This window comes from Petromyzon marinus, chromosome 38 (genome assembly GCF_048934315.1).
Source record: "Petromyzon marinus isolate PM22_M1 ecotype Great Lakes invasive population chromosome 38, UKy_Petmar_22M1.pri1.0, whole genome shotgun sequence".
Taxonomy (NCBI): Eukaryota; Metazoa; Chordata; class Hyperoartia; order Petromyzontiformes; family Petromyzontidae; genus Petromyzon; species Petromyzon marinus.
In genome coordinates, this window is record NC_133704.1 from 1,990,917 (window position 1) to 2,005,762 (window position 14,846).

General features: G+C 39.1%; 1 protein-coding gene across 3 annotated transcripts in view; it reads left to right on the plus strand.

Moving 5' to 3' along the window:
- Positions 1-238: 238 nt before the first annotated feature.
- The window catches only part of SPATA22 (spermatogenesis associated 22), a 46,390-nt gene continuing 31,782 nt past the window's right edge, over positions 239-14,846 (plus strand). For 2 of the 3 annotated variants that reach the window (XM_076072493.1, XM_076072492.1), the window contains exons 1-4: positions 239-3,188; positions 5,910-5,972; positions 6,637-6,768; positions 10,750-10,927. In XM_076072493.1, the coding sequence (XP_075928608.1) occupies positions 5,933-5,972; positions 6,637-6,768; positions 10,750-10,927 (350 nt within the window). In that variant the 5' untranslated portion in view covers positions 239-3,188; positions 5,910-5,932. Of the gene's footprint in view, positions 3,189-5,909; positions 6,769-10,749; positions 10,928-14,846 lie in introns of those variants that run through there. The other variant, XM_076072494.1, reaches the window with a different exon arrangement.

Below are 14,846 nucleotides of genomic sequence, written 5' to 3' on the forward strand. Positions count from 1 at the left end.
CCCGAATACCTCCAAAACCAAGGTGCTATGCTTCTCACCGGGACTAAAGCAGGAAGTTATTTTTCCCCAATTACATTCCTTGAATAATTATCAAATAGAGCAAGTCAAGATCTATAAGTATCTTGGGGTCATCCTGGATTCAAAACTGAATTTTGAAGATCACATTTATTTATATTGGTAAAAAGAAAAAAAGAAAAATTGGTTTTCTGTATCGACACAAGCACTACTTCCCCCCCAATGTTTCGTTTGGAATTGATAAAAGCTACCATACTGCCTCTACTTGACTACTGTGACATCGTGTATAAATCAGCCCCAAGTACTGTACTGAAGAAGCTTGATTCCATCTATCACTCGGCCTTAAGATTTGCATTGAACTGCCCAAATAGGACTCACCACTGTGATCTCTACATTGGGTCAAACTTAACATCTCTTAATGTTTGACGGCTTGTGCACCAGATCTTATTTATTCACGATGTACTTACAAAAAAATCCGCAGACTACCTACTGGATCTCCTCTCTGTTTCAAAGAACAAATTTGACCTCAGGTCTTCGCTCATTTACCAGCTTCACATTCCTTATTGCCGTACAAAAACCGGAGGAAGGGCCTTTGCTATTGATGCCCCCAGGGTCTGGAATGCTATTGCCAATAAACTGCAACTTGAATCACTGCCTATGAGATCTTCACTCAAAACTGCTCTAGAGGAGTTGTACACCCCTAGCTGCCACTGCTATTCAGTGGCCTAAAATATGGCTCTAGGGTTTGGTGTTATAATTTATGTAGTTTATTGCTAAAAATTCGGTCACAGTCCCTATGATCACTGTTACATTGCATTTATGGCTTTTATTTTGGTGATTTCGAAGACTTTTTTGGTTTGGCCATGTTTTTGTTTATTGTAGTTGTTGTTGTTTGACTTGCGTCCCACAGGGATTTTTGCACAACGTTGGTGTACGGTGCTATTTCAGGAATATTTTGTTGTTTTTTTCCTGGATTTTCTGTTTGCACAGTCACATAATCACTTTAAGATGTTTTCTTGTTCGTGTTTTTGTTTTTCGATTTAAAGCTTTCGTGACTGCAATGATTCATCTTCTTTGGTTCTTTCGGTAAAGTCACGTAGAATGAGAATAAAATAATAAATTGATAAAATAAAATAACACAATAATATTCTCACGACGTTTCGGCCACAACACAAGCGGCCTTCATCAGGTGAAGGGAGCGAGACTGTCTGGTAGGACAGCGCTGGAGTGAGAGAGCCACGTTCAGATCACGGCTTTTAAGCTGTGTGAGAGGAACAAAGAGCCTTGACGAAGGAATTAGCATAAAATTTAGCATTGAAATGGCTGAATGATTAGCTTGTGACTGGTCACAGAAATAGCTATGTTAAAAGTTAAAGCATACACATCCGCAGAGGCACCCATTGTTAAAAGGAATTAGCATAGAATTTAGCATTGAAATAGCTAAATTAAGGCATTCGCTTGTAACTGCTACAGAAATAGTTACGTTGAAGTCAGAGCATACACATTCACCGAGGCACTTAGTACAAATCAAAACAGGAGAATTTAGCATTGAAATAACTAGGCGAATTTAGCATTGAAATAACTGGGTGATTTGCTAGTGACTGGTCACAGAAATGACTACACATCTGAGCTATTCACAGTACTATATAGTGAACCAATAAAAACTAAAATATAAATTACCTTCATGTTATCAATAAACTCTATATTCTCCAATCAGCTAAGCTACCAACCATGAGTCGTTATATATCACAATGCTATATGGCATTGTACGGATAAGAATCCACCCATTTTTTCGCCATATAGCATTGTGATATATAACGACTCATGGTTGGTAGCTTAGCTGATTGGAGAATATAGAGTTTATTGATAACATGAAGGTAATTTATATTTTAGTTTTTATTGGTTCACTATATAGTACTGTGAATAGCTCAGATGTGTAGTCATTTCTGTGACCAGTCACTAGCAAATCACCCAGTTATTTCAATGCTAAATTCGCCTAGTTATTTCAATGCTAAATTCTCCTGTTTTGATTTGTACTAAGTGCCTCGGTGAATGTGTATGCTCTGACTTCAACGTAACTATTTCTGTAGCAGTTACAAGCGAATGCCTTAATTTAGCTATTTCAATGCTAAATTCTATGCTAATTCCTTTTAACAATGGGTGCCTCTGCGGATGTGTATGCTTTAACTTTTAACATAGCTATTTCTGTGACCAGTCACAAGCTAATCATTCAGCCATTTCAATGCTAAATTTTATGCTAATTCCTTCGTCAAGGCTCTTTGTTCCTCTCACACAGCTTAAAAGCCGTGATCTGAACGTGGCTCTCTCACTCCAGCGCTGTCCTACCAGACAGTCTCGCTCCCTTCACCTGATGAAGGCCGCTTGTGTTGTGGCCGAAACGTCGTGAGAATATTATTGTGTTATTTTATTTTATCAATTTATTATTTTATTCTCATTCTACGTGACTTTACCGAAAGAACCAAAGAAGACGTGTTTTTGTTTGTTGTGGTTGCACCCAATTCAAGAGCCGAATGGCTCACAGGACTATACCTAATAAATGGAACTAAATGAAACTGCAAGGGTCAGGGTCACCGTACAGGTGTCTACAAGGGTCAGGGTCACCGTGCCGGTGTCTACAAGGGTCAGGGTCACCGTGCCGGTGTTTACAATGATCAAGGTCACCTCGAGGCGCGTGACGTCACCCTGACATTTCATAGACCGCATAGGCGCGGCCCGGCGGCCGTGTCACGTGCGCCCGCGCCGAACCAATCGAGCAAATGCGGTCTATGAAATAAAATCCCGCGGGCGCGCCGTTTCCCGCGCTCTTTCTCCGATTCGATTCCGTTGGACTCTCGTCGGCTTGAGGTTCGATTGAATTTGATACACGTCTAAGACTGATGAAATAGTGTTACGAGTTTGTTAAAAGTATTGTATTGTCTGCGATATATAGGTTTTACCGTAAGGTAAACATAAATAACGAGATAGTAAAAGTACTGTGGACTAAATGGCAAATGAAAAAAATATCGAATCCTGAGGCGATTTAGTCGCTGTCTAATTTTCGTTACTTTTAAAATTTCGAATAAAATCCAATTATTGTACCGCATTCCCCGGATAATTAAACGCATTTTTCCCTCTGTATTTAAAATAATTTTGGGGGTGCGTCTTATAATCAGGTAATTTGTGTGCAACCATATTTACATAACTTGACACGGCATAATCCACTGCTAAATGAGGGTATCTCTTCCACGCTGTTGCTGGTCGTGATAACTATTTGACTATACTCTTTGGTTCTATACTATGAAATGTCAGGGTGACTATACTTAGACACTCTGGTAATTTAGGGGGTGGTGAAGGCAAAGAGCATATAGCACGTTGATCATTGTATAGTCCAACAATGCATGTCGCTGCACGACTGCTAACTCCTTTTATTCATCTGAGGCGATGTTTTACATTTGTGCTGAATGTTTCTTTCTCAAGAATAATACCTACACTTTATAATGTAATTAATTATTTGCTAATTAGTATTATCGTGCGGTTTTTATTTGTAAAATACACGTGAAATATTGGACATTTTATCACAACTGTTTCCAATTGTTTTTTTTTTATGTATTTGTGTTCATGGCTATTAAGCGGGTTTTCACTTAAAAGTATTGCTCATGTTAATGACGTGAAAAATACTTAAATAATTACTCTTCGTTTTTTTCGGTAAAGTCACGTAGAAATAAGAAATAAAAATAAAATTACATCATAGCATACGACGTTTCGATTGCAACGCAAGCAATCATCATCAGGCATAGAAGAGCTAAATTTAAGAGAGAGAGAGGAAACACAGACCCGCAGATATATATACAGACACCTTGCGTTGGCAATCGAAACGTCGTACGCTATTATGTAATTTTATTATTATTTCTTATTACTACGTGACTTTACCGAAAAAAACAGTAAATTCCTGCAGTGACGAAAGCGCCAAATCAACCTAAACAATTCGTGCATATTATTCACTAAAACATTTCCAAAATATTAACGCCTAAATATGTTCTGGTATTCGGTTAGGGCTTTTAATGTATCTAATGTAGTTTTTTTTTCATGGCGTATTTACCAAATGCCCACACGTGAATAGACACCACTTATTGGCGCAAATATAAAATTGGAAACCAATTGTATGCTTCCGTTGTATTTAGCCATTATCTGCTCAATGTTAATGTACCCAGAGTTGGTTGACCTTCGCGAGTAAATTTCAAGTGAGCCATGTGAATGGCGAGCGCGGGGCTTTGGTTCAAATGGGGTAAACTGTTGGGTGGGTTAAGGGGGCACCCAGACCTGGGATGTCAATGGGTAGACAAGGAAGGTTTTCCTTAACAATGGCCCGACACTCACGCAATCTCCTCGTGGCACGTGGTCGGCACTGACAGCACAGAGAGCCAGCTCTCTTGTGTGATATAAAATACGTGTGTGTATTGATTGAGGCCTGGACGAGGGCAATTTTGTTGCATAGAATCCATACAATTGGCCGTGCCTTTCTCTGACGGTGAAAGGAAAGGCATTTTGGATTTTCCATAGCATGGTTGTATTATGGGTGCATCTACAGAGGCAATTACGAGTGTAATCCGTTATTGGTTAGACTCAAAATACACCGTCAAGACACTTTTTTTTTTACCTAATGGCAATTTAATGAAAAGTGACAATAGTCTAGCTTTTATTGTGCGCAGCAAATCTGTATCTCTAGAAAGATTTAAAGTTATCTGTGCAAGGGCAGTTAGTGTGCATGTAACATCAACAATTGCAAAACATGTGGAATTAATCCAGAATCATAGTCACATCTTTATTTTTACAGTAACGTCTCATGTATGCAGTTCTATTCTGGTGTTTAGTCAAATGCTGGATTTCACTTGACTTAATTATTTTATGCCAGTGAAATGGCATCTTGTTACTTATTTGTAATCAGAAATATTTGTTTTAACACGTAGGCTTTCACGACCAATATCCATAATACAGGTTTTTTTTTGGTTAGATTGCGTAAATATATGAATGTGTCATTAAGTACTCAGATTATAATTGTTATGGATTTGCTCTCCAGCACACCGGTGTGCTATACTAGTAACAAATTAGCATGTTCTGTTTACATGACACGCCTTACTAATTGGCTGTGTCGGGTGGTGGTGGGTTTAGCGACATATTTACGCGATATAACCCAAAAAAAACTTATTATGGAGATAAATATTTATCCATTTAATAACCCTGTAAATCAATTTTATATCTCCCAGCAAAATCAACTCAACATACACCACGATATTCACTCACCTATACTACCCTCAACTACTTTCCCATCTCAAGAATAATTAAAATGCATCCTCACACACACCTGTGCCAGCCTGCCTCAATAACATCATTATAATGAATTTTCCACAAGCACTCGTCCAGTACGCCCTTTATATTCACTCATTTCCAAATTGCACCTCGTCCTCGGTTTCCTACAGAAAGGGAGTAAATCTCACTTCCCATCTGTCAACATCTGTTCAATGGGAGGATTATTTTTTTCTGCTGCTGCCCGTGTTATCTGGAATTCCCTCTTCCTGGCTGTCCACACTCCCAAATTAACTCCCTTTACAAGTACAGTCTGAAGACCAATTTATTTTCTGCCTTTGTTGACTGCCTCTGTAATGTCTCCTTGAGTTCTTTCACAATAAAGTAATTTCCTTTAATTATTTGCTTTGAAGTATTCTACTGTTTGTTCTTTGTCCTCCAAAAGAAAAATAATCTGCATTTACACAGCATCTTGAGATATATTTCTATGCTGTACAATATAAATCCACATCGCACTGTAAAAGACGACTGTAAAATAATGATGTACCATGTAATAAAAAAAGTAATTTCTCCCCTTGTTTTGTAAACAGAGTAAGGGAGAACCAGATATAAAATGAACCCAGATTTTTCAGAGAGCCGTGGAGCAGGTTCAGGTACGAGAGCACTGTAAAATGATACAACACGTGACATGCACAAACCAATTTGGACATTTAATTCACCATATGTTGAAATGTGTAATGGTATGTTCGTGTTGTGGTGTAATGGTAAGCACATTGGACTTGCAATGAAGTGGTCTCACGTTTATTAAATCCCACTGTATCCACACAACAGTATAATGGATGCACCCCAATCGGAAGGTCAGGTGGTGGGGTAAAATGAGGTACTCCCACCTCTTACGAGATGTTTGGCCAGCATGGAAGAGTAGGTCAAATTTACCCTCTAGATCAGTAGTTCCTAGCCTTTTTGGTCCCGCAGGTGACTTTCAACCACCAACATTTTTGCGGACCATCATGCACCAATGAAAATAAAACTACTCTAAAAGTGTCAAATGTTAATTAGCCGAGAAAACGATTAACTTGGTTTTTATTGGTTCACATAACATCTAAAACGTTGTGCAACAGGCAGTCGTAATATAGTGTTTTGTGGGCAGTAAAAGTTGAGGTATCTGCAACAGTTCCGTGAACCATTTCTCTCGAGGGACACGAGCTCCCTCTAATGGAGGACCCTTCTACCAGGAGTGGCGTGAGCCAGAAATTGCAGGGCTGCATATTTACCTTTATTGTAACGGTACTTTGTATATATTTTTACGATATGCAGGGCTCCCATTGATACCGTTGTTTAACAAGAGGAAGCGTGTCCGACAACCCATCACCTCTGAGCCCTCTGATGGTGAGGTAATGGAGACCTTGGCCAGCCCCTCCAGTTATTCTTCCCAGTGGGGGCCTGCTGGTGAGTTCATGTACTGCTGAAATGTACTTTTGGCAGCTGCAGTATTGTGCGTAGAGAAGTCAATTCATAGTTGGGTTAGTAGATGGTTAATTAAACCGCTTACTCTTGATTATCGTTACAATTACTCAGATAATGGGATATCATGAAAATAGTTTGGAAAAACGTATCAGAATATGTATAATAGAGGAATCCGATGAGCCATAAAGCTCTTTCACTTGTCCAGTAGGGGCAGGCCAGAACGTTAAAATAACAATCAATACAAAAACATGATAGGAGTGCAAAGTATAGGAAAGGCAAACAAATAACTTTAAAATATACAAATGAAACTAAACTATTTCGGCCTTACCAGGCAAAGCCCACTGAGCAATTAGCTTATTTTTTCGATGCAACCTGGCCACAAATGATAACTCAACGAAGTGGCTTATTACGTGGAAAATTATATATCAGCTAAATAATAAGAAATGCATGTTTCTAAATGTGAAGGAAAAAACCAAGAGGACCCGGAAAAAAAAATAGCAGGTGTGACGCTGGAAGGGGAGATGATGGGCAGGGCCTGGTGACGTTATCCATATCATGGCTTACTTCACATTGAGCCTGAAGGGGCGACGGACACTTTTTTAAAGGAAACTGAGTAATCGGCCACAAAAAGTCAACTAGTTATCGACTAATCTTCTCGGCTCTAATATTAATTACTGGTGTTATAACCTGGTGAGACCCACATATATAGAATGGGTCTGAGGCATTTGTAGCATGAATTCCAAAGGTAGGTGTAATAAGTGTCGTGGGTTACTTAGAGACACACTAGTCGTAGGAGGCAACACACGTTTATTCTACACTTTCGACACTTGTTCACATACGGGATAACTACAACCGGCTCAGGGCAGCCGGCACGCTGCCTGACCCACGATGCCGGAGACGTCGTACAACGGGTTCCATTCCAACGACAGACAGCCCTGATCCAGCCTCGGGACTTCCCTTTTATGCCCCCCGGCGTGGCCTAGCTCCACCCTCGGCCACGCCCCCTTCTGGAACCTACCAGAAGGTTCTGAGCTATACCCCACGTGTCCTCTCGGTCACCTTTGGCCCACATCCTTTACCCTGGCCTATCACGTGCCCTGTTAGCCGGTCGGGCTGCTACGTCCTCATATGCCCCTTTCTGCCAGCAACCAGCACTACATACCGTAGTGACCCATTCCGTGGCATTGCATGCTCTGCTGGCAGAACGGCTGTTCCGTCCACAATTCCCCTCTCTACCAGTAACCAGCGCTACGTGTCGTAGTGACCAATTCTATGTCACTACATAAGTAATGTATCACTTTGGAATCGTCAGTTTAGATCGTTATTTGAATGTGTTCTTCATGATTTAACTATACTCTACTTAAGACATTTTCATTATATTGAGCAATTTTGATTTAAAGCTTTCATGACTGCAGGGATTCATATTCTTGGTTCTTTCGGTAAAGTTACGTAGAAGGGAAACAATAAAATAATAAAAATATAAAGCAATAAAATTCTCACGACGTTTCGACTGCAACACAAGCAATCATCAGCATGTGTGAAAACCACAGCAAGAAAATTTAAAAAAATTGGCGTTTTTTTACGTTGCTGTGGTTTTCACACCTGATGATGATTGCTTGTGTTGCAGTCGAAACGTCGTGAGAATTTTATTTTTTATATTTTTATTATGTTATTGTTTCCCTTCTACGTGACTTTACCGAAAGAACCAAGAATATATTGAGCAAGTTAAATTTTTTCGCGATTTTAGTGCTTGAATAACTGTGCAAAGATAATGATACCTGCTATTATTTTGTAGCTCATTCTACCACTCTCAGACTGGTTCAACAGGTATGTCTCGTTATGAGGTGTGGTTGTACCACTTGAGGTTTGGCACTGCTCAGCTTTGTAACTATTATCCTTGTCCACTGAGCCTGACACTTCTGTTCCAGAGCTCTGGGAAACAATGCAACATGAATGAGCACATAAATATTAATATTTCTATGTGTGGATACATGTGCATGTGTAAATGATATTAGCCATTGCCTACTTTCTATTTACTTTTCATGTCACCATTCCAAAAAGTACCCAAAAAGTTCAATTATCAACATGTGATTATATATTTGGATTTAACTCCCACAGATACAAACTTGTAGACCTATATTAAAAATCACAAACGATTAAAATACATCTTCAATGTTGGGTGTCCAAATTCACTTTTCAAAAAGTATTCCATATTTGGTTTCAGTACTTTTCAAGACATTCAAATGCAAACTTGTATATCTAAGTAATTTTTGTAAGGTTCAACGTTTTGTAAGGGGTTATGCATTTTTGGGGATTTTCCAGGTGTGAACAGAGACTGTACACATTTTCACATTCTTTTTCAGTGTAATGTTCACTGCCATTTCAGACCTTAAATTAATGGGAAAGTATGCAGCCGAGATTTAGCAAATTGAACTTTTTCACTTTGACAGCAGATGGTGCTGTAGACACCCTCCGGTATTTCTATCAAAAAGCTTGGGAAAAAAACAACAAACATTTTACTACTGTTGGTTGCGGACCTATGAACTGACCATTGAAATGCTCTTGAGACTCGTGTATAGTTTAACCAAGTAAAGCCATTATTAACCTCTATTCATCTCTCATGATTAATGTGCCTCAAGTGGGTGTGCTTGTGAAGCCCTGTAGCGCGAACCAGAAGAGGTTGTTTCTCTGCCATAGCTCTAGTCTGGGATTCACTCCCACCTCTCCCTCTGCATAATTTATGTGCGTTACAAATTTTACTGATGAATATTTGTGAGGTAAAACTGGGCAAAATAGAGCCTTCACCAATTACATTAGATTTACTTGATTGAATCCCTGGTGATGTTACACAAGAAAAAAAGATTGCATGTCAGCCGTCAATTAATTGCATGCCTGTGCTTCTGCTGAAATGTAATTCTTACATTTGTTGCCACCGAAGTGAAGGAAAATGTGCAATTATATTTATTGTCACCAAAGACCTTGATGTAGGGTTGCCAATTTTAAATAACAGGGCATATAGTCAAAAGAAGGTCACAGGCTCCTGTTGCCTTGGAAAGATTTAAATTATGCAGTGCACAGTATTGTGTAGATTTTTTTTTTATAGAAATGTCCATAAACCAGATCAGGTGGAATGCAACCAAATGTGCCTCAGTTTGAAATGGTTGCTGTTATTTAGTGTTGCTTAATTGTTAGAGTACTACATGATTTGGTGAAATATTTTTTTTTCATAGAGCAGGTGGCATATTAAAAGCCAGCATGTTCAAAAAATATTCCTATCAACATGTTTTGACTTTAAAATACTTTTCATCGTTCAAGTTTTACCATGCTTCTTACTTATTGTCCTGTATAATATGCAGGAAATGATTTATCTCTGGCGATTCAATGAATTGTCAAGATTCAGGGTTGTAATTTGATTCAAGAATTGATTATTTTTGTCTAGTTTTTACCATCTTGTTCTGTTTTGTACAGTTTTATTTGCCCTATTATCCTAAATGTAACAGTATTTTTGTTTACCTCAAATTTCTATAAATAATAAACAATATAAATTTTACCTGCACGATTATATTAATGTATCTTCGTTGAAATAATCATTTTAAGTCTATGAACTCATGCATCCTTGCCTGCTATGTAATGACATTTATTTAACAATGCTGTAGTGAGCAATATATTTACTCAGTCGATATCTTGAAGGCCTAAATGTGTGTTATTAATTAATAAACAACTACTTAACAGTGGCTATACTGTCTTGAAGCATCAAAAATGTATTTAGGTAAATGAATAAGCGCACATAGTTAAATTGTTTAAAATTAAAAAAAAAACTGTATTTGGCCCCAAATGTGTTTAGAATTTGACACATGCTTTGAATGTAGATTAAGAAGCCTGCCTTTGCATATCTAAACCCCAGGGCATCCGCACCAATTCTTATCTATAATGTTTTAAAATAATGTCTCTTGAAATTTACAGGCTCAGCCCCAAGCCCTGGCATGTGGCCAGCTGAAGTTGCGCAGAGTTTCTCAAGTGCCAGTTCCCCTCAGGACGGTGGTGGTTTCGAGAGACAGCAGGCCAAAGCGGGAGGGCAGAGGCCAGGACTTTTGCAGGTTCCTGTGCCTGCCAGCGGTTATGTGACCAACAGATCTGCAGGGTATGGTGAATTCACTTTGCCACTATACACAAACACAGTCCTTATACTTCATTAAGCACGATGTCCCCATGTACAAGTAACTGTTCATAAAAATGATCATTCTAACAGTAAAAAATGATAACGGTAAGGGTGCAGCCCAGCATTTGCTTGCTCATGCCACTGGAAACATAACATGCATCCCCTATGCTGGCCAGATATCTTTGAAGAGGTGGGAATAACCATACTATACTTTACCACATGCAACCTGCCACTCAACTAACCGTGGTGTAACCATTTATACTTCTGGGTGGACAGAGGTGGGTGGATCGAACCGGTCGCGAAAGCCTATGTGTTAAACCGGTAACCTCTGGGTTGCATGTCCAGTCTGCTAACCATTGCACCATGGTAGCATCCCCCAATGTGTACAATTTTCTGAGAGAATTGGCAACTTTTACGCTGTGCTTGTATACAATACATTTTCATTTTTAAATTATATAGGGCATTTTGCACTGTCGTAGAGGATCTATAAAATGTTTGGCATAAATCATCTGATTTCCACCAAGGCTTCTCCATTCAAATCAATCTCATATTTTGAGATGAGTTAGCAGATCTGTCAGACATCCTCCAGTGGCACCAACTAATCAGGCTGTGGGCTGGATAGTGTTGGTGTCACGACATCAGCATATCCCAGCGCAAAGAGCTCATCATAGGTTGTGCATGGCTTGCCCGTGGGGCAGTGTATGTGCCCAATACATAATTTTAACATCCCACCACCACATTTTCAAATGAGACTAAGACATTTACATAATAACCCAAGTTTCCGAATGCTTCTGGGAAAAAATGAGAATGAGGGACAAATATGATCAGTGATGTTTGTATTGATGTTGCTTTAAGGACCAACACCTCGACTGTGGCAGATCACTGTTATAATTCAGTAGGTTCACATGACATTGGCTTCTCCAAGACAGAGGTTCTTTGCAAGCCATCTGGCTGCCATGAGAGATTCGTTCATGAGGCTATCCACATATACTAACACAGAGACAATTTCAACCGAGAAGATGGATTCTGGCTTAGCAATCATTGGAAGGATTTGATAAACCATTTCGGGTCTTAATTGATTGATCACGCTTAAGGTGGTTTTCAGACCGCATCCATTATTTTTCGTCTCCCCCCTCCTGTTTTCCGAACATAGATGGACTCGTCCATCTGATCAAACTGTCAAATCTCTCTCCATGGTGCTAACGTTAACAATAACCGCCACTTTTTTCAAATTTTCTTCTTGTGGTTTTCACACCTGATGATGATTGCTTGTGTTGCAGTCGAAACGTCGTGAGAATTTTATTGTTTATATATTTTTATTATTTTATCGTTTCCCTTCTACGTGACTTTACCGAAAGAACCTAGAATATTAATTCTCATTGTTTATATGTCTTCTGTTTGATAACTATTCTCTGTCTACCCTCTCTATCCCTCTCTGTTCTCGCTAGATTCCCTGTGTGTGCAATGTTCTTCTATAGTCTATTCTCTCCGCTTGCTTTTCTCTATTACAGTAGTCTCACACAATCACTATTTCTGAATAGCAAGTTATGCCCCCCTATTTAAACCTGAATTTACACCCTGGATCAGCTACATGAGTGATTTTTCAGCACGGCTGGTGCTTTTTTCAGGATGTGAATTGTGGATTAGGTTTCATCGTTCTGCCCAGGAAATGCCCCTTTTTCTGTGGAGAATCCCTTTAAAATATGTAATAGATCCTCCAGCCTCAAATTGGTAGATGTGCATTTGACGTATGAAGAATATGCCCTATGTCATGGTCCTATGGCCGTCAGATCACACAAAAATGTTCAATCAGCCTCTGCTGGCGGACATGTCCAATATATGAATTGTTTTTGGCTTGGTTGTGCCAAACTGAGTACCCTGCCAGACTTAATAAGTCCCCTGCCAACATGAATCACACCCTTAGTTTTCATACTGATTATTTTCTGGGCGGTATGACCACAGAGTTGCCTCCCATACACATGTACAATGCATATTAGAGCTTTAGATATACATTTATTAGTCATGAGTAATTTTTTTATTTAATTTACTGGAATTTATTTTAAAAAAATGAAATCTAGTTTTGAGTGAATATTGCGTATAAAATAGCAGCCAGATTACATACAGCTGCAGCAACCCATATATCTAATTATTTTAAGCTGCTCCATTGTAATAATAATACAATATATGATCATACCTATAGTATATACAGTTTAGCTGTTTATAAAATTGTTATCGACATCTACTTAATAGTAATGAATTGTACTGTTAGATTATTTATTTTGGTTGCCACTATTTACTAATGTGTGGGATGTCAAAAGTCGTACAATGAGAGGCCAGCCCTCGCCATGGTGATGTAGAATTACCACAAACTCATGGCCACCAACGCCGTGATTGTTTGAGCAGTGGGGCAATTTAACTTTATTTTTTAATTCCATGAAGGATATGTGTATTATTATTATGAAATGGCAGTTAATGTTTTACACATCGTTGCTCTGGTACCTATTGTAAATGCAGCATTTGTTTGCATTCATGATGTTGCACAACTTAAAAAAAGGCTCGGACTATAAAACAATTATTACAGTGAGTGTAGTCATCGTCAAATCATGCATTCACTGTAAATGTTAAAAGGCAGATGCAGTCCTAAACAACGAATAGTTCTAGTTTTGTAGTTATTTACCTGTACTCTTTATTTCAGACAGTCCCGCATGAGGTCGAAGCTTAATTCATGATTTTTTTTCCCACATGTCAAAATGTGACAAAGCGCATTGCCATAACACATTCCAGCGATGTCACTGGGGGTTGACTGTCTCCTGTGTATTTCGGAAGTATAATACGTGATTACTCATGCTAAATTTGTAGCAGGGGGGAGCATCTGAGTCAACATCTGGGACACCAGACTTCCTCTTAATCCTGTTACGGCACAATACAGCTGTACTCCTGTGTCCAAAGTGTTTGTATCCTTATTTAACCGGGAGATTAAATTAACCCATCCACGTACAATCCTGCCTCAAACCTGCTTAGCTTCCAAGATCTGACGAAATCAGGTGCATTCTGGGTAATTTGGTCATCGGGAAATATCATGCCATAGCGTAATCCCTTCTGACGGAAAGAGGCAACCACTCTGGCCCCAATCCATTTGACAGGTAAAAACACTTTTTTACATGTGGAATTATTCAATAAAGTGTGACCGGCTACTTGAGATGGGAGTTTCGAGAGCCTCAACAAGGGAGTAAAGCTGCTCTCCTGTCATCTAATATATTCTAGGCAGAATAAAATGCAAAATTGGGCACAAATATACTTCAGCTCAGGTTCCCCCTAAAAATATGGCCTGGAGCTTGATTATATTTAGAAATTGTTTCAATTGTCATGCTCAGGGGTCGGCAACCAAAATAACAAGCAGAGCCATTTTTTTTAATTCGGGAAAAAAACCCCCAATACTGTATTTCAAGAGCCTCAATGCATGTGAATACGAGATGGTGGTCCTCAATAAATAACGTCACGAAGCAGTCATTAAAAAGCTGCATGCGGCTCTGGAGCCGCAGGTTGCTGACCCCTGGTCATGCTGAACACTTAAAAATATATGATGCACATTATTAGTTAATCAGGCATTTCGCCTCTCACAATGTCATGTTAAAGCCCATAAAAAAGCAAGCAACGCCTGATACTGGTTATTGGAGCTGGGAAAAAAATCATATGTACTTATAATCGAAAATCTATATTTTAAACATTTGTTGGTGCTATATAGTGATTAATGATAGCAATTTACAGTCATTTGTCCATTCACTGCTGGATGAAGGCCTCTGTGCTGTGTAAGTCATGAGGGTTTTGACCATACTTCACTATGCTGGTCAGTGGGAGTTGTGAACAGGGGCCCAGGACCAGTTCAGATATCGCTTGCCAC